The sequence below is a fragment of the Aptenodytes forsteri genome, unplaced genomic scaffold (genome assembly GCF_000699145.1).
Source record: "Aptenodytes forsteri isolate BGI_AS27 unplaced genomic scaffold, ASM69914v1 Scaffold145, whole genome shotgun sequence".
Taxonomy (NCBI): Eukaryota; Metazoa; Chordata; class Aves; order Sphenisciformes; family Spheniscidae; genus Aptenodytes; species Aptenodytes forsteri.
Window position 1 is genome coordinate 4585024 of NW_008795122.1, and position 20224 is coordinate 4605247.

Below are 20224 nucleotides of genomic sequence, written 5' to 3' on the forward strand. Positions count from 1 at the left end.
GGGAAGGTGAGTGGCCCGCCCGTCCCGAAGGAGGGTGGGGGGAGGCAGGCTTCGCTGCGGTGACTCGGGGCCGGGCCGGTGGCGGAGGCAGAGTTTGGGGAGAGGGGGCAGGCTTCCCTGCGAGGGGCCCGAGAGGGGGAGACCCACCACGGCTTGGTGCCTGTGGCCGGGGCAGGGCTGGCTGCTGCCGCAAGTGGTGCATGAGAGGGCCCGGGGCAGCAGAGCTGGAGTGCAGCGCTGGCTGTGTAACAAACCTTTAGTCAGGCGCCGGGAGAGGAACCTGGTTTAAGAAGTCTGTGCTCGGGCTGCAGTCAGATTCCTTGCGCTTAACTGTGGCTCTGAAATCATGCCCTGCTGTCAGGTCATAGATGTGTAAGAGCGGTAGCATTAAGATTTTTGCAGAGCCGTTAAGTTTTTTGATGTCTCTAAATCTAGATGGTCACCAGGACAGAGGGTCAAATTGATGACTCTCTAATTGGTGGCAATGCCTCTGCTGAAGGTCCTGAGGGAGATGGAACAGAAGCCACGGTCATAACTGGTGTTGATATAGTAATAAACCACCACCTTCAGGAAACCAGCTTTACAAAAGAATCCTACAAGAAGTACATCAAGGACTACATGAAAGCGTAAGTGTTGGTCGGCTTTGTCTTTAAATGGGATGGCGAAATTGTTAGGTCGCTGAGATTTTTAAAAATGGTGTTGAACCTTGTTCCTAGTAGGTGTTAGTTCTGATACAGGTGCCAAACTGGCTGTGAACTTTGATAATGTCTTAATACTTGGCAAAACTGGAGCTCTAAAGAATTGATACTAGAATATCTAAGTTTATCTTGGCTGAGGTAGAGGACCTGATCATGTGCTTTGGATATTATTTGTAACCTTGCTGTTTTCTTTCTGATTCCTCTATGCCAAACCTTCACGGGGAAGGGGGTGGTGTGGTAAAGAAAGCTTCAGGAAGCTTTTCAAACTTGACAATTTAAATGTCCAATTGTAATGTGTGTGAATGGAAATTTTTGCTAATTCAAGGTATAATTCATGTTGCTCAGTGTTTAGTGGGTTAGCATTAAAGGTGAAAACACTTTCTCTGTGATACTGATGGATAGTAGTCTTGATGCTGTGGAAATGGCTTGCTAATTTTTGTCTACCGCTGGCCTGGAAGTATAATGAGCTTGATATGAGTGGCAGGCACTGTTCTGCTAATTCACTAGCAATATTAAGTTAAAACTTGGGGGCTTTGAGAGGGAGAGGGGGAAAAGCAGCAAAATCAAACAGTTTGACTGCCAGTAACTCTTTCTGCTGTGATGTGATGCTGTACAGTGAAGTTATTAGGCTAGAACACGTTTTCAGAGCTTTTTTCCCCTTCCAGAATCAAAGCCAGACTTGAGGAACACAAGCCAGAGAGAGTAAAGCCTTTCATGACAGGGGCTGCAGAACAAATCAAACACATCCTTGCTAACTTCAAAAACTACCAGGTAATGAAACTTACGTCTCCTTACAGCAGTATTGCAGTGATACAAGCTGCAATTGGTTCATCTGCTGAACTAGCTTGTGGAGGGTTTTGAGGGCTCCTGTTGTGAGGATGTCTAGCTTACCCTTCTCTGAGAGTTTTAGGGGCTCTGAGAGTCAGGAAGGAGAAACAGTGAAAGGCTCTTAGGTGTTTGGGGATTTCATTTCAGCCTGCAACACTTGTCTTTAACTCTGTGGTTCCTAAATGGTGATAACTACTTGAAAGATGGATCACACTGGCCCCTGCTGTGTCTTACTCTGCTGTTCACAGCAGTGTGGTAAAGTTATGTCGTACTAAAATGGACAAGCTGCAGAAAGCAAAATCCCTGCAGCTGGTCAGGGAGACCTTTAAACGGAACTAGTAGATGTTATGGCTTTCTTGTATAAAAGGCACTTTGCCCTGGTAGTAGCTCATTAAGTCTCAGTAACACATTTCTCTGAAGTTCTTTGTAGGAGAGAACATGAATCCAGATGGTATGGTGGCTCTCCTGGATTTCCGTGAGGATGGTGTGACCCCATATATGATTTTCTTTAAGGACGGCTTAGAAATTGAGAAATGTGTAAGTACTGACCTGAATAGGATGAATGTGCCTAACTACATGATTAGCTCTTTCAGTGTATCACTTGTTCTGTCGTATCCCTGTTGAGCAGTAACTGCTAGTTTAAAGTTCATGTAAGTACGGCTAACTGCTGCTTCGTATTATACAAAGTGGCTGAAACTTCCCTTGTATACTATTGAATCATACTCCAAGGGGACGTAGTTTCACTGCAATGATTCATTGTGACTTAATGGCTAAGAAATGCAGAAGGAGTTGCCTTGGTGAGACGTGAGTAATTGGTAATGGCTTTAAACTATTCGATCACAGACAACGTCCTCTGAAATGGAGCACTTCTACTTTGGATCCCTCTTGCAGGGGTTAATTCTGAAGTACCTTACATGGTCACGTTTCATCTTCTTTCACTTAATCTGATGCCCTTATTTTGTTAGGCAAGAACCATCTGTTTGAATATTGCCCTAAATTTGGGAACACGATAATACTTGACTGAGTGCTTAACCTTATTCTATCTGGAATCTCCAACTGCCTGAGCTCAGGCAGCTCCTGTGGTCTGCTTTCTCTTTAGTTACTCCGGGTTGGAATGTGGCTGCAACAAAACAGTATTTGGATCCCAACACTTGCATTTTTTGGCTTACTCCAAGAGCTGTGGAATCCATTGCAGGCTAGCAGTGTGGGATCACCAATTGCTTTGCCCAGTCATTGCGGACTTACGAAGGCTGTTTATAGCCAGCTAAATTTATCTGTAAAGCCTCTTACAGGCTTTCTGGTATGCGAGTCATGTAAAGATGAACCAACTCCTAGCGTGGAGCAGTAGCCCAACTAGAGGAACACTTTTATTGGCCCAGACTCACCACTGCCTGCAGCCTGACTGAAGGGTGATGTCTGTCCTGGACCCCAGAACAGGCAGTCATCTGGAAGGTACCTCCTCTGAGCAGAAGCTTGTCTGCATCTCCCCTACTTGGGCAGACCTTTTGGATGTGTAATTCGGATAACCCCATCTACTTCAAGATGGGGTAAAAGAACAGTAGCAAGGCGTTGCGGTGGGCAAAAAAACTGTTCCAGCTCTTGTAAGAGACGGCACGTACATGGTAAGCTTTAGTTCTGGTTTAGGCCATGCTCTTACGTGAGAGGAAATCTGAAACTTGGTGTGTCAAGCAAAAAGGGTGTGAATGAGCATCTTGTCGGGCTTGCTCAGCAGCTGATGCCAGTTGCTCTGTATGATCGTAGAAAAGATCAGCATCCTCTGATAGACCATGAGCACTTGTCCTGTTGCTCCCTGGTTTGCACTAAGATGCAAAAATAACTTCCTTGCGCTTTCTGCCTGCCTGACTGTGGCAGCTCAGATTGAATTGGGGAATACACAAATAAGTTACAGAAACTTGCCCTGACTGTCATGACCTTGAACTAACGCTTGCTACTCTTGTTTCAGTAACGAATCAAACAGTATGGTTTTGGACCACCTGTCTTCATAGCTGGCTGCTGTTTCTTCTTCATCGGCACACCACCAGGAATTGGCAATGTCTAACAACTGGACTGATGTCATCTTGAGCTTTATTCACTTATTTTGACCCTGATTTGGAGTGGAGGCATTGTTTTAAAAAAGAAAAAACCAAACATCTGTCATGTAGGTTGTCTAAAATAAAACTCATTTAAACCCATTCTAGGTGATGCCTTTTGGTCTAGTGTGTTTCTTAGGGTGACTTGCAGGAGAGGCTGCAGCAAGATGTTTGTCCAAGGATTTGGTACTGTCAGTAGTATAGCCTGGTCCTAGCGCACTACAACTTGCATCTCCAGACAGACCTCACGTAGTTTCTACCTGTGGCGTTGGAGTACAAGAGCAGGCTGAGGGGAATAAGGCAAAGCTCAAGAAACGTCATCGTAGTGGAGTGGACCTTCTTCATCTTTCATGATTGCACAGAGACTTCTGTCTCTGGAAGATAACCGAAATTAAACAGAATGGAATATGTGCTACTCAAGCTGAGTGCTGGCTGAGCTGCTTTGTCAGATGAGGATACTTGAGTCTGTTCTCAGTTGTAGTACAACTTCAAGATTAAGGTAGGAGGATGGATGGAGCGCTAGTGTAACGCCAGCACTCTGTCTGAGCCCAGGTAGTGGGAACATTGTGGGGAGGGGGTGGAATTGCTAGGTAACTTCTGTTCCTGCTGTGTTCCTCGTTAGGAAATGCATCCGTTTGACAGACCTGGAGCAAACGGCCATTGCTTCTCTGGTTCTTGCTGAGATGCAACAGTAATGGGTTCCTTGCGCTTTCTACCTGCCTGACCTCGTGGCAGTCTGGATTGAATAAAGGAATACAGGTGCCTTCACAGGGCCTCAGCTGGGGCAAGGGGGTTTATGTTGCTGCTGACAACAACGTGGTTGTTTGTGTGTGCCTGACCAGGGATGTTGCCTTGGACTGCAAGTCATTGACTGTTACAGGTATAGGAGGTTAAGGTGCCTGAAAGGGGAGGGCATGACCCACTTGCTAGCTGTTGATCTGTGAGGCCTCAGGCCTCCACTTCAGCCGAGATGCCAAAACTCTGCTGTCTCGTGTCAGGTTTTGGCCCCTGGTGCCGGAGGGCTGAGGTGGAGGCAGGTTTCTGCAGGGGCGAGATAGATGCGGCAGCGGGATGGGAGGAGCGAGATACTGTCTGTGGAGGTGGGAGTGGAGCGTGCCCTAGTTATCTCGGAGGTTCCTGTCTGGTTTAAGCACACCCTATTTCAGTTCTGTGGGAACTTCATTTACATATCTGTATTTTTAGCTCTCCCAGGAAAGGGTCTTGGGCCAGCTGCGCTTCTGGCTGAGGTGCAACTTTGGTGTAATCTGAGCAATGTAAATTAATGCTCCTCTGCCTTCGCCCAATGGGGCTGAAAGGCAGGGAGGCAGGTTCAAAGTCTAAATAAAATCACTGTGAGCCAGCTCTTGCTTTCTTCGTAGAGGATTTTTTAAATGGGGCCGGGTGAGGATGCACTCTCAGCATTCCTGTTGCATCTTTGTTAAAAACTGGGAGCCTTAAAGGAAGGGGAGAGTAAGCACTTGCTTAGTTTGGGACATTTGCTCCTCAGTGGAGTAAGTTTAGTGTGGGCAGGGCTCACATGGCCATGCAGTCCCTGGTACCCCTGGCTCCCGCTTCCAGTGAGTCAGTGTTCAAAGCAGAGCTGGGATGTGGGGGTGAAAACAGCTCTTGCCAAGCAGCCAGGCACAGGGTAGTTACGCTGAGGCTGGGGACCCTGGGCACAAGCCTGGAGCAAATTGCTGTGTGGCAGCTGCGTACAAATGATGAGGTGCTGCTTTGAAAAGCAGGTGCTTAAAAGCATGATGCACACAGCCTTGCTGCTGGGTTGAATGGCTCGTGGCAAATTCATAGAATCATAGAATCATTGAGGTTGGGTTGAATGGCTCGTGGCAAATTGCGTGTTGTCCTGTCTGTACTCCAGGCTAATTGGGATATTTAGTTGGTGCGTGCAAACATGCCTAACTAACTAGTGGGTTACATGCTCCTGTCAGTCTCGTATGCTTTCTGCATGGCGCAGCCTCTGATGGGAAGTCTCCCTTCAGCCTCTTGTAGGAAAGTGTCAGTTCAAAGGCTCTTGAGATGCAGGATTTTGTTCTGTTTGTCTCTCCAGTGAGCTGCAAGAGAAGTGGTTTTGCTGCTGGCTGCACCGTGCTTCCCAAAAATGCATTGCTGCCTTCAGTTTCCTCAGGGAAGAGGTCAAGCCTTGCTGCTCTGCCTGCCAGGCACCAGGGAGGAGAGGTTAAACCACACTTGATGGCAGGGAAGGACTGTGCCATTGGCAACAAGCGGTGGTCTCAGCCACGCTGCTGTGGTAGCGGCCTGCAGTGGAGGCATGGCGAGGGAAAGTCGGGATCCAGCTCCTTGCGTTGGGAGTTGCTACATGCTGTTAAGTGGGAGGCTCGTGGCTGGTAAATGCACTTGTCAACAATCCGTGATGCAACTCTGAGTTGGAAATTAAGTCAGTGTATTTCCTCATAACCCAATTCCTCCTCTTCTGGCCCCTTTTCATTTCAAGCAGCTGTTTTCTGGCGCTGAAAAGCTAAAGTGATTTGAGAAGGCAAGGCTTCATACTGCTGTGACGCTACAGCTTTGGAGTTACTAAATTGATAAAAATCCCCCATCGTAACAAATTACCCTGGTGCTGCTTAAACACAGCCTGAACCAAAGGACAGCTTTAAAACCTATCCCCATCTTGTTTTAAAACGTGCTTATCAGGCTTGTATCTTGCATTCCTGGGAAGATATTTTCTGTGCCTGGAAGGGCTGTGGAGCTGGGAAGGATCCAAATAGCTTTTCCCCCGAGCCTCATGGAGCGGTTAAGCGACTGGATAGAAACCTTTCCTCTGCCGGCTTGGGTCTCAGCACTGTGCAGGGCCAGGAGGCTGCTCCTGCACCCGCCAGGAGCTGGCTGCTGGCAGGGGAAGGAAAGCTGATTGCTTATGAAGAGGGGGAAAAAAACCCTCCCTTTTTAGTTTCGTACTTCTGTGGTTAAGGGGGTGATGTCTTGGGACTGGAGGAAGCAGCTACTGTGCTGGGCGTGTGTCCCATGGTCCCCTTGGCCTTTTGCCCTCCCACCCCACTGCTCTCCCTCAATGCCTCCCCCCTCACAGTTTTGCTGCCCCAGCTGGGTCTTGCCCTGTCTAAAAATCCACTCTCTTCTGCCCTCTCAAAGCATCCCCGCAGCCTCTCCAGCCCACAGCCTGTTGTGTGCAGGGGTTCAGCCAAGCGCTGGCAAAAAATCCCACCTCCCGCAGGCCAGTGACTGTGCTGTTAACGTCCGAACGCTGCTGCAGCAGCTTGTTGCTCCTTGGCTGCCTGCTTTGGGGAGAAAGGGTGTAGGCTTGGGGATGTTCATGCAGTGGAGGGAACACCTGGTGTGCTGGGAGAGGCGCTGGTGGGGCCATGGGGAGCTGGATACCCCCATTGCACCCTCAGGTACCTAGCTGAACCAACACGGCTCCATCCCTTGGCTTTGTCCACTCGGCATGGGCAGGGGGTGGGTGCTGGAGCCTTGTGCAGCCCTCAGCTTCGGCACAAGGAGGAAGAACCTGCAAAGGGAAAATTTTATATGAATGGATGTAGGGAACAGAGTTGGGTTTGGTTTGGTTTGGATTTTTTTTTTTCAAGTGGTTTAGCTCAAGGCCAGGAGGGATTTACTGTGAGCTTACGACATGGTTGTTGTCAGAGAAGTAAAATTAGATTATTTTTTAAAAAATATGTAGAAAAAAAATAAAAAAAGCTGCAACTTGCTTCCTTCCCTTAGCAAGTTTGACTGTTGAGCTGGCTCAGGTCAGCCTGCTGCAGTCCTGGCACTGTTCTCAGTGACAGCCCTTTAAGGAGGATGCTTTTATTAAACGACAATAGTATTTGCATCAAGATACCTCTGCTTTCTCGCATGCTGCTGCTGGCTTGGAGCAGGTAAGATGCCTCCCTCTGCTCTCATAGGCCTCCGGCTGCGCTTCAGCTCTGCAGCTGCTTCCCTAGGATGTGGCTGCTGTTGTAAACTGGGATGTTTCACCCTGCACCAGCCGGTGAGTAAATCTCCACATCGCCGCTAGCCCACAGCAGGAGAGCAGCAGTTAAACACCATGTTTGTTTAGCTCTGAGATAAATGTCTTGGTAGGAGGAAAAAAAACCTAGCCAAGCCTGAAAGACTTTGCCATCAATAGCCCAAAATCCATTGCCAGGCGTGCAACTATGCTGGTTTGTGGTCCCTGTACCTTGGCTGGCTTTTGCTTGAAGCCGCAGCTGGAAGCTGTTGTGCAGAGATCATGGCCAAGTGGCTGTGGCCAGGGCTGGGGGCCTGGGGGAGCTTTTTTTGGTGCCAGCAAATGCTGGTAACCTTGGAAGTGCGCTCTGCGGGAGCATGGCAGGATGTTGTTCAGGATGTGTAGCTGCTGGGTGTTTTGAGCCATTGGAGCTGCATTCATCACCTTCCACTTCTGGCAGAAAGGAGCCAAAAGACCCTTAAACTGATGCTAGGAGGCCTTTTTAGACTATTTTGGTGTGTGATCCCAACCTCACCAACAGGGCAGTGGCTGAGCATGGTGATAAAAACGATGAGCAATTGTTTCTCTGCAGCCCTCTTGTTTATCCTGGGAGCCAACAGCTTGGATTCACCTCCCCGTCTGTGACCAGCAGCGGTGGGGGGAAGCACTGCTGGCATTTTGGAGAGCAGCCCCTTTCCTCCTATTCTCAGCAAGGCGCGGGCATGCCAGCAGCCCTGCCAAAGCAATGCAGCTGTTTGATTTTTATAGGCAATGTCAAAAAAATTTGATGTCCAGAGAGGGTTTAAGAATTAGCTTCCCAAATTCTTTGTAATAGAGTAGTTGAGGAAAGGCTGTGTAAAGCTGGCTGTTCCCTCCCTGCTTGCTGTGGATGCTCAGCTAGCAAAACCGTGCTGTTGCTACTGGAATAGTCTGGTTCAAGGGCTGAGGTTCACCTCCTCTATGTACAGCTGTGTCTGCACCTGAGCTGGGCACCCTTGGCCCTTCCAGCCGAGGCAGGGAGGGATGATTTCTCTGCCTCCTGCAGCTGTGTGGTTGCTGTGGGCTGCAGCCATAAAACCTCCTGCAGCTGCTGGTGCTTGGTCAAGCTGCCCATAAAAAGGTGTTTAAGGAGGCTAGCATAGCCCTTCACCCATTGGCTTTGGCTGCCCCAGCCCAGCGGCTGCCTCCTGGCAGCATGTGCAGTCCAGTTCACCTGTCGTGGTGGGGCTAAGAGTGCTTTGACCCCCACAAACCCACCTGATTCTTAAGATGAATGGTCAAGACAGCAGCTGCCCGCAAGTAGAAGGGTTTTGTGTTCATGGCCACCTTGCTTACTGTGGGCCAGGGAGCTTTGGGAAGGACATGCAGGAGGAAGATCCCATGGCTGGGGGTGCCTGGGCTGGTGGACCCGGCATGGACACAGCCCTTGCTGCTTGCAGCCTCTCCCACTGCTGGAGTATAAATAGCCTCTTCCCTGGCTGAGCTTGGCGGTGGAGGGAGGCTTTTCAGGTATCCATGCTGAGTGTTACGTGAGCCTCTCTGGGAGAAAAAAAAAAAAAAAAAAAAAAGACCTTAAATTAGATGTGTGAAGCCCAGGGTGGGTGGGTCTCATTTCCCTCCTCCAGTGCTACCCACCCTCCCACCACAGACTGGTGAGGGCAGCTGGCCGGGTGCAGGCATAGACCTATGTGGCTGAGGAAGGACTGTTGTTTCCTTCGTTGCTTTTAATCAAGGCTTTGCCCTCGCCTGTTCCTCTGGACCTTGGTACTTGGTTATGTGTCTCGCTGCTGCTGAAAGCCTTCCCTGCCTCAGGGAGGTGCTCAGGTCCCCGTGGAAATCCCACTCTCAAGAATGAGCTCCAGAGGTAAAACTAGTTAATGGAGTGGAGGTGAAAAGAAACAGTTGTTCTGTTCCTTTCAAGATTGAAAGCCAAATGCTGCAGTTTCCCCCTTCTCCTGGTTATTTGCCTATAATTGCAAACACACCAGCTGCAAAAGCCCAAACCCCTGTGTGACGCTGTCAGGAGCAGAAAGCCCCTCTCAGCTGGCTGCACTCCTCCAAGGGACATGTTTTGGCACATTTTGGTCAGTACGACCAGTACCAAGCATTTCCTTGTGCTGAGATTTGCTGAGCTGGGAAGGAGAACAGGGCTGCTGTAAGTTCAGCTCCTGGGGCTTGAATCTTGCTCATCGCACAAGCCCTAGGTGTGGTTAGCCAAAGCGATGCTCAATGACACCTGTGGTCATTGACCCCTCTGGCTTATGGGTACCCCGTGCTCCCCATCCAAAGATATTTACCAATTCCCTATTCCAAAAGGCAATGAACTCTGAAATTTTTGGATTTGATGAGAGGTGAAGGTGGAAAAGTTTGACCTGCTTGAGCCAGACGAGAGATGCGAGCCTTAAGACACCTGCTGTAGCACTGGGTGCTGAGCTCTTCTGGAAATGGCCTTTTTTGATCTTTTCTGTTGGAGTTTGTCATCCTTGTGCAAATAATTAAACACTCCCAGAGAGAGGTTAACCCCACAGCCTGGTAGCCACACGCAGTCTTGTTTAGGAGAGCCAAGAGAGTCTTCCAGTCCTGCCACCGGTATGAGAAATGGGGCAGGTTGTACCCAGCCACAGCTCTTTGAAAAGCTCAAGAAGCAGAGCTATCTTCCAGGTGAGCCTGGAGCAGCAGCTCAGCTCTGATACTGCATTAGCGAGAAAAATGATTTGTTAGGAGTCAATAAATACAGTGACTAATGAAAAATGCCATCCTGGCGACAGGGACATGTGAATGTGGGTGGGCATAGCTGACACACGCAGGAGGTATGTTCAGCTGGAGCCAACCCCAAGCAGCTGGTGAAGACAATACGTAGCTGACTCAAAGCATGGCCGACTTTTGGGGAGCATCCACGGGGATCAAAGCAGCTAGCGAGCACCGATCCCACTACGAGCTCTGCATCAAAGATGTGGCGTGGGCAGCGGAGGTCTTGTAGCCACATCACTGTTTGCTGGTCCGCAGCTAATATTCACGCCTGATACTTTCTGCTCCCATTCGTCGTGCGGGCCTGCCTGTCCCACCAGCAGCCTCCAGGCTGGCTGTAGGCAGGGCTGCGGAGGAGGCAGGCAGCAGCGGAGGCAGGCAGATGTTTAGTGCTGTGAGCTGGTGAGGAGGGAAGCAGGGCAGCACCGGGACCAGCCTCTCCCATGCTGGGTTCAAATCCACCCCGCTTCCCCACGTAGCAGTGGCAGCCTCCAGGGTTGCACTTTCTCACCCGTTCCCAGCCCACCGGCACAGGGATGTCTCTACTGGGGCAGCTGCATCACTGCTGCCTTGCAGCAGCTCAGGCCCATGCCTGTACCAGCTGGGCTTACAGAGTATAAAATTTCTGATGACTCAAAGAACTGGTCATTCGGGAGAAGTAATGCTAGAGAGTAGACGTGCTTTTAATCTCATTTAATGGCATTTAGCACATTGATACTTCTGCTTGTGCCTATGGGACCCGCTCGTGGACCAGTGTTTTGACCACCGATAGTCAAGAACACCTGCACAAGCAGAGTTCAGCAGCGAGCAGAGACAGCAGCATGTGGGAAGACCAGCAGGGAATCGGTGTTCATCACTGCTGTGAGTTCAGAGTTTAAATTAATCCAAACGTGGGGGCCGGGGAATCAGACTTGAACGCCTACGAGCTGCCTCCTCCTCTCTTTCAGCAGATGGCAATCCTGCTAACAGCACTTGCGTAAGGTCCCCTTGCAGAACAAGCGGAGCGGAGCTGGAGAGTTTTTGCTGGTTATTACGTGCTGGATCATGAGGTTGCCCTAAATGCTAAATCATTATCGCAGCCTTGCGTGAAGTTAGACTGGTCCTGCGATACCTTGAGTTATTGCAGAAGGGGAGAACGTGGGGCCTGTAGCAGCATGTCTACCCCGCTGCTTCTGTCGCTAGGGTGGTTTGTGCTGCAAGACCCCGTGGCTTGGCTGCAGGCTGGATGATGACCTGCAAACGGCACCTAACAAACAACTCCACCTCCATCTTTACTGCGCGCTCCCTCCATGCAGGAGGCAGCAGAGTCCTTGAATGCACAGCACAGGAGAGCATCTTTCATCCTCTTGCTCAGCACCCCCGCGGGCTTGTTGTGCCCCTCTCTCACGCCACGTGGATTTTGTGGCTGCTCTTGGGGCTAAAATTCCAGTTGTACACTAACAAGCTAGAAAGCCTTCAAAATCATGCAGGAAGCAGGAAAAAAAATGCTTCACGAGCTGCCTGGCTTCTAGACTGTCCACTAGATGTCTTTTCTTAGTTTATCCTGGCATAATGTTTCCCAGCTGTTTTTTTAAATAGTTTCCTCATTGTCCTGTACCCCTTTTACCTTGAAGCACCTTACTGGTGCTGCTCCAGAGGAAGCTGCAAGTGAAACAGGGCACCTTGGGTTTCCTCAACCTTTCTGTTGCTCGTTCATTTTTAACGATGCCCATAAAAATAGTTTTTTTGGTAAAAAGCATAAAACCCATAAAAAATGGCATGCTCTGTACACTTTCCATTACTCGTAAGCCTATTTGCCCTGTCGAAAGGCACTCTGCAGGTCAATAAAATACCTACTTTACTTAGATCTTCTGGCATTTCACGCTGACTGATTATGTCCCTCTCAACTGAAGACAAATTGTGAAGCAGTCAACTCGCATAAAACCAAAAATACAAGCAGATCCAAAATACTTTCCTGCTAAGATAATCCTGCTGGGGATCCCACTAAAGGCAACCTTTTCCCTCTGAAACGGCATGGTCATTTTTACCTGTGGCATTGGATTACAACACTACTAAATCAGGACTGCATGGCATTCCCCTGCGTGGTTTTAGAAGACCACGTGAGGAGCAACACAAGGGAGAAGCTGACCTAGACTTTCTAGGTACCTTAGCTGCTCAAACAGGACACGAATCCAACAGAGAGGCCCAGCTCATGAAAAGCAAGAGTTCTCATCCTACATGGTTGTGAACGCAAGTCTCCGGAGGACTCAAACAGCATGAGGAGGACAGCAATGTGTGCAGGCTCTGGCTATTGCTGGGGAGCACATCATGTACCGAAGCAAGACATGAAGGCTGACTTCCTGGGTTCCTCTCAGCATCCTCAGATACGCCCCGCAGCCGTTAGCAAGCTGGGTCCTGCTCGTAGAGCCTGAGGAGGCAGGGGTCGACGGCAATATTTATGAAAGCGCACACACACATCCCTGGAACGTGATCTGCCCTTCAAAAACTCTCAGTAGTCCACCTCCCAGGAACCGGGCACTTCAAGCCACAGGAAGCTGAGCACCAGCGGGAAGCATATCTGTAGAGAGATACCTACACAAATAATTCTAGAAAAAATGAATTGAGCAAAATTAAAATGTGTCACTTATGCATAAAGGGTCAGAGTTGTTTTACAAACCTCCAAAGGCATTTGACCCCCCTCCGAACCTTTCACTGCTTCCAAGTGGACCAAAACCGGCATGTTTGCTTTTCACGCAGACCTATTATTTTATTAGTGTGCAGAAGTGATGCACACATCTGAAGGACCTGAGGGAATGTGAAAGTTGTGCTATAAAACCTCACCTTCTGCTTCATTTACAGGTATACTAAGGAGGGTTTTTCCACTCTGTTTTCTTCACTCTTTTTTTAGCGTAAAAGCTTTGAGAATATAATTAAATAGTCCCATCCCATCTCCCTCCCTGCTCCCTCCCAAGAAGGATGCTGAATAGACAACCCTTGCAATGTGCATTTCAAAAATGGGGGAACAGAGACAGGGATTAAGCAGTCTTCCCCAAAACACACAGAAACCCAGTGGCAAAGCCAGCAATAAAAACATGGTTTGAAAAAACCCTTCATACCTATGCTATATAAATGCCAACACGTGTTCAGTCAATAACGTAGAACATTGCTTGATACAAATTAAAATAACGCTTTTATTGATATGCTTAAACATAAAACAGGTAACATCATAAAAAACGAACAAAAGATAAATCTATTCCTTGATGTACCTAATAGACAGGTATTTCATTTTTTTTCTCACTAATCACCTGGAGGGGATTGTCGTCTTCCCACAGACCTGTGTATCCAACAGCCTTCACTTTACGGGTTTTTAACTGTTGATTTGTTCCCATGGAGTCTAAGGACTGTGATGAGCACCGCGGTTGTGGCTGTTTTTCCTAAAGCCTGATCCCAAAAGGAGCATCATGTCCCTTCCACCCAAACACTGCGCAAAGGGTGGTGTACCTTTGCAGCCTTCCAGAGGAAGCCCTGACAGATCCCAGCAGAAGTGAGGGTATTAATCTGGTCCTACTGGAATGCAAACCCACAAAGTTACGGGGTCCTCTAGGACGTTTCCCTTCAAAGTCATCGAGGCTTGGAAAAGCCACAAAGCTACCAAGAAAAAGTAAGATAAGAACTCAAAAGATTTCTAATAAAGATAAATCTAATACAAGTTTGTTCTATAAATTTTTTTTTCCTGTCAAAAGACAAAACACTTAGTGAAACATACAAGAAATATTCCTTGGAAAAAAAATGAAGCTACAGAAAATTACAAAGTATCAGATGCTTTAATTTAACTTGAACCTTGCAGAATTGCGCTGTGCTCAGTCCTGTCTGTAAACCCACCATGGTTCCCTCAGTGCAATCACTCCAATTCTCTCTTGCTTCGTAAACGCTTTTGTTAATCACTCTTGTCTTCTCCTTGGTAGTGTCTGTATTCTGGCTTCAGCTCCCATGTGTTTTTGTGGGTCCCCTTCACGTTGTAGATGCCTATTTCTCTTAAAATTTCTTTCAAGTATATCTGAAAGGAAACAAAAATTCAAATTATACAGGCAGGCAATTACCACGGCTCCTACATGACGTCTCACGATCTGCTCAATCACATCAACTCGGTTCATAAAAACAACCTGGCGGACAGCAAGGTTGGCTGATCGGCACTAACTTGTGCAATAACTTCAACCCCCAGGCACCAAGAGGGATTATAGCAGCTGGGGTGTAACGCCTGGCACAAGCCCCAAGGGCGATGGCTCCCGGGCAGTCCCTGCGCAGCCCTGCCAGGGTGCGGAGAGGCAGGTACTAGCTAGATGGATGCTCCACGGGCTGCCGAAACGAAGCTCCCAGTGCCTCTGGGAAGGCGATGCTGAGATTACTGCAGACCTACAAGCACCCACCCACGGATGAGCTAGCGGAGATGCTCCACAGCTCCTGTCTCAAGACGGGGCACTTGCAAAATCAAAAGGCTGAGATATTCCCGACGTACCCCGAGTATCAGATGCACAGCTGGTCTAAAAATCTGCGCGCCGTCACGTTTCTCACATGACTGCGGAGGAGTGGGGATGCGGGCAGGCTTTCTGCCCTGGGAACTCGCTGCCGCCACAGGCAGCGAGCCGTGTGGGTGGCTGCTGTCGGGTCTCACTTGTCTCACACATCTTCCTCCTGCTGGAATTTCTCCACCTGAGCTAAAAGCTTTTGGCTTTTCGTCTTGCTTGGGCTGGGATTATCTTGAAACTCTTATTCAGACCCCATCAAAGCCCCGAGCTGTTGGATTTCGATTTCTTTTGCAAAGCTTTATGTACATCACCGTTGTCTCACACATCTTCCTCCTGCTGGAATTTCTCCACCTGAGCTAAAAGCTTTTGGCTTTTCGTCTTGCTTGGGCTGGGATTATCTTGAAACTCCCTGCCTTATTCAGACCCCATCAAAGCCCCGAGCTGTTGGATTTCACGCCATTTTGCAAAGCTTTAAGCATTTTATTATGGCCTCGTTTCTAGAGGAGAGCTGAGTAGGTGCCAGAGAATTTTCTAATACATTCAAGTATTAAGACTAGGAAGAGAAATTTAAAAAAAACAAGCAAAGCTGTGATACCAGTAGTATAACCTTTGACACAGGACAGCTCACTAATATCACCGTCCTTTACTCTTTATAATAAACACCAGTAATTTGTTTCATTTTTTAAAGAGCTATTTCCCTGCTTGTTTGTTTAAGTATTAATTGGGACTGACTTGAGTGGATTGCCATGGCAACCGCAGACCACAGTTTAAGAATCCCCACATTAAATTAATAATTGCTTTAGATTGAGCAATTTAATCCTCTTTGAGTGCATATATTGAACTGGAGTTACTGGAACCCTTGTATTTTCTGTATCTACAGTTCCAATAAACACAAATATCAACATACTCCACCTCATTAAAAAAAGCAAACATTTGTTGATGACAGGAAAAAAAGAAAGGCCGATTTCCCAGTCTCTTCCCTACATACTTCCCATTTTTTGCTAAATGGAGAAGTTGGGAAATAAATAAAAAGTATGTTCTCAGTCAGTAAAAAAAGTCTCTTTTAGAGAAACCGATCATTACTCTCTCTCCAGGTACACATAAAAAATTTACAAAGCAAAAAAAATCCAGATCCCACACTAATGATGATACTTCATTTGGACTCACGTAGCAAAATTATTCTTAAAAACCTATCTCAAAGCAATGAGGGGCGTTTGTCCAACAAGTAAGAAAGATGACCCTAACGGACTGCGTATACAAACTAGTTTCTTAGGGCCTTTTCTTCGAGCAGAGTGGCTGCTCACAGGAGCCGTGAGCGGGGAGTTCATTTTGCAGGGCGGGGATGGCTCTTCAGTCTTCGAGCGTGCACGATGCAAACCCCAGCAGGTGGCAGCAGGAGATCGATATATATCTCTTAGCACACCTTTCCTCATCTCATCTATCGCAGAGATGCTGTCATTATTTGAGAGTCAGGTACCTAAGACAAATGTACTCACTACAACAGCAACTAGTGCGCAAACGTTTTTGTACGACGACACTGCTGTTGCGCAATGCATTTTTTAAAAGGCGATGAAAGCAGGCGAAAAAGCGATTTCTACATGGGTATGCGTAGACGTGTATACCTGCACATCCACTGCTTTGTTTGCAGTCCTTGTGCATGCACACAAGGTAGCTTTCAGTAGTGTCACTGACAGACGCTTCAAAAGATGGCAGAGTGGGTGGAAGAAACACTCAGATTCAAGGTTAAATTCTGCTCTAGACCACACGGACAGATTAATGAGAATTGGAAAAAAAACATAATTGCACTTAGTCCCATGAAGTACATCCACATGCAGTTCCTGGGCTGAGAGACCTACTCTGCATCTGGGAAGCCAGGTCACCAGGCGTGACGATGCCGCAGGGCTCAGGCAGAACGAGACCGCTGCGGCTGCATGGTCCGCAGCTTCTGGTGGCTCGCTGCTGTTTGGTGGCAGTATCTTTGGGTGACATTTTGCACAAGGCAGTTCTCACCTCTCACTACTTGCTCACGCCTCCAAACCACCCACCCAGTTAAATGAAGGTTACTTTTAATTTCAGCTAGTTTTCAGACTCAATTCCCCAGGCAGTTCTGCTTCTCTCTGGGCAAAACTTCCAAGAGTTTTGATTCAACAGCGTAACAAAACGGAACAAAACCAACCCGAACTGAATAGCGAGGTAACGTCTGTGCCACACGTAAGGGCACTTCAAGCTGGGACCGTGAACTGCAGCAACTGAGGATTTGCAACATATTCCTATTTGCCATCTCCGCTGCAGGGGGAAACAAGCAGCAGTGGTTTTAGGGAGGGCAGCTGAGAGCGTTAACCCAAAAAAATCACTCTGTGTGCACAGACAATGCTGAACTGTTGGAGCTTTTAGACAACTACAAATCGGGGATAATCCTGCTGTAGTGTACCGTACTTGAGAGCAAGTGGCTTGAGGAGATGAGTTCAGGGGATGTTACGATTTTTCCCGCAGGATCACTTCTCCTTCCAGAAACCAGGACCCTCCACCTGGGTCTGCGCTGTGCCAGGTTGGCCTATACGTCTTGAAGCATACTACTCAGTCTGATACTGTATCATCAAGAGAAACCCCCCACTTCCTCCAGTGATGCAAAATACTGAATTTTAGAGCCTGGTGAGCGCTAATCAGGGGCCCACAATTTTCTTCTCAGAAAGGGATTCAATATGTTTATATACATATAATTCTAACACAAAAGCTAATCTGTAGGTAATCTGTTTGTACATTTCAGGCATCCTCTGCTCTGTTATACCTTCCCTCATGATTTTTTCCATAAAAAGTGAAATGTTATTATAGAATTATGGGATAAAAATTTCTGAGAGAGGAGTTAACTTCCAAGCTCTGAAAACCCTTCTGAAACTTCGAGGGGAAAACACTCCCCACTGTATTTAGGATAACCATTACTTAAAGCTAACATAAAAGAAAAAAACTGCAAACAATCTACCCCATTTTGAAAAAATACAGTTCATATTAGACCACTGGTTCCATAATGGTTCCATTCTTCACAAATATTTGATTGCTCACATAAAAAGCGTATTGTGTTCTCAGCCATGAAGTCCAAATCTAGAATTACTGCAGTATTTCCAGGGAGCACTCGGTATTTACATCTGGGTAGGTGGCAACAGATTTGCCTACTACTGCAAATTGTTATTTTTCACTAAAAAGGAAAACAAATAAACCCAGGTTTCCCTAATATAGCAGTAGTTTGCGTTCAGAATAGACTTGCTTTGTGATTTCACGATTGCAAAATAAAGATGTCAGATATTTCCCATGTAACATGCAACATATTCTGTAGCAAGGGTTTAATTTACTATTTACATTTACCATTATGTAAGAAAAATACCCTTATTTATTTGTTACTTCACTAACAAAGATGTTAATTCCCTTAGACAAATGTGTTTTCAATATTATTAGTCAGTGATGTAAGCTAGAACTTCATTTTAACGGGAGCTGAGGACCAGTGATGTAAGCACCTAGAACTTCATTTTAACGGGAGCTGAGGAGACAGCAGCAGCATTTTTTTCCTCATGTCTGAAAATAACCTCAACATTTAGAAACTCAGAGGAGAAATTACATACCCAGACAATCTTAGACACTATGACAGAAAATAAAGCAGTGAACACTCAGCAGAGATTAATTAGCAGCCAACCTCTGTACAGCACGGTTTCTGGAAAGCATGCCTATTCACCTATTGATGTTTTACTTTTTTTTGTCAGGTATAGCTGCTCTGCAAACAATGAAGTCACAGTGGGCATTAGGAACAGACACTTGAAATTTTCAGAAAAAAAACCAAAAAAGTTGCACACCAGAGGTTGAAGTCCGCAGCACGAGGGATGCTCACACACGGAGCAAACACCAGCTGAGCAGCAGGAACCAAGGGATGGTATTTTTAAATGGAAATGGATGCCGTTAGCAACTCCCTGCAGAAGTTTTTAATGGGAACCCAGGTGGGAAATCAGGATAGCTTTAGATGAGGGGTAGATGATGTACTGAAAGATAGTTCTGAATTTATCACCATACTGGCTACCCAGTGAATGAAGAAAGGCATCAGGCAGAGGATTTTGGTCATTTATTTTCTCAGGATACCCGGGTCTGGGGAAGCTGGATGGGCACCAACACCTACGGCAAAACCCTGGCTGGGAATGAACACGAAACCCCTAACTCTCACACACAGCTCGAAACTGAGACCGCGCGGCCCACTCAGGGGAAGAGGGTTTAATCGTTTGATTAATCTCAGGAGCCCTACGGGACTTTTAGCCATCAGTAGAGAGACTCAAATAAGAAACACAGATGCAAAGATATAGCCCAAATAACATGTGATATTGGGTCAAATTAGTCTACAATTTCCTTTTAACATACCTGTATTACTACAATAGTTGAAAAAAAAAAAAAACCAACAAAGGCTAGATTTGCTGAGATGAAAGTACACAGCACAGATCTACTATGCTACGGGCAGAATATATTCAGGAGCATATGATGACAGCAGAGATATACATACAGGCATAGAAACACATCATAAACGTAATAGACGTATTCATGTGAGGTATTTTGCTCTATACATCTAATCTAATAACTACCCTATACATCTAATCCTTAGGGCAGCGATTAAGACAAAATTGGATTAATCTTGCCCAACTTTTGGTGCTTAATGAAGAAAGGTGTGTCAGAAGAACAGCTTTTCCAGGCTCCTTTGAGCTGATGCAGAGAGACAGGTACATTCAAGAGGTAAATCACATCACAGGAGGAAGAAAACTTTTGTTCTCCCATGGCTTAAGTGGGAGTTGTGGGTGACTATTTTTAGCTGAAGTCATGTTAGATGGGATAAATCTGTACCTACTTACATTCAAAGCGATCGAGATAGTGACTGTCATACCTATCTCTTACAAAAAAAAAAATCTTAAAATTTTCTTGCCACTCCCTCCATATCTTCCTCCTATTCCTTCCTCCTCCTCAGCTCCTCAGCTCCTCAGCTCCCACGATCCACACACCTTCTCTGCCACACAGGTAAGGGGTTGACTCATTAGATAAATGAATGGAACAGAAGACACGAATACATTATCCAACTAGTTTCTTCCAAGGTACTAGAACACAGTGAACCTGCATGTATTTGAATTGGGTAACATCTTTGTGCAGCTTCTTAACCAAACAGATTGTGCACCTTATACAAATCCTCTGATACAGATCCATTTAAGAAAAAACAGTAAGCATCTCCACTTTTTCCCCTCCTTTACAGGGGAATAATTTTTTCCATAATCCAGCTGTCACTGTTCCTTCTTCTGCCTTAGCTCTAACAACTTTTGAAATTGTTGCTCCATTTAGACTCAAACATAATTAAGTCCCTTTAAATTTTCTGAAAACTGCAGCTGGGTTGAG

At 46.9% G+C, this 20224-nt stretch overlaps 2 protein-coding genes across 2 annotated transcripts in view; one reads left to right on the forward strand and one right to left on the reverse strand.

Annotated features, from left to right (window-relative positions):
* Nucleotides 1-435: 435 nt before the first annotated feature.
* Nucleotides 436-3718, forward strand: TPT1 (tumor protein, translationally-controlled 1). The gene is made up of 4 exons (XM_009277153.1): nucleotides 436-626; nucleotides 1364-1469; nucleotides 1947-2063; nucleotides 3490-3718. Exons 1-4 carry the CDS (start codon nucleotides 436-438, stop codon nucleotides 3490-3492), a joined length of 417 nt encoding a protein of 138 aa, XP_009275428.1. The 3' UTR covers nucleotides 3493-3718.
* Nucleotides 3719-11266: 7548 nt separating this feature from the next.
* The window catches only part of GTF2F2 (general transcription factor IIF subunit 2), a 125172-nt gene continuing 116214 nt past the window's right edge, over nucleotides 11267-20224 (reverse strand). Inside the window, exon 9 of the mRNA XM_009277155.2 lies at nucleotides 11267-14346. Coding sequence (XP_009275430.2) covers nucleotides 14227-14346 — 120 coding nt within the window. The 3' untranslated portion in view covers nucleotides 11267-14226. The remainder of the gene's footprint in view (nucleotides 14347-20224) is intronic.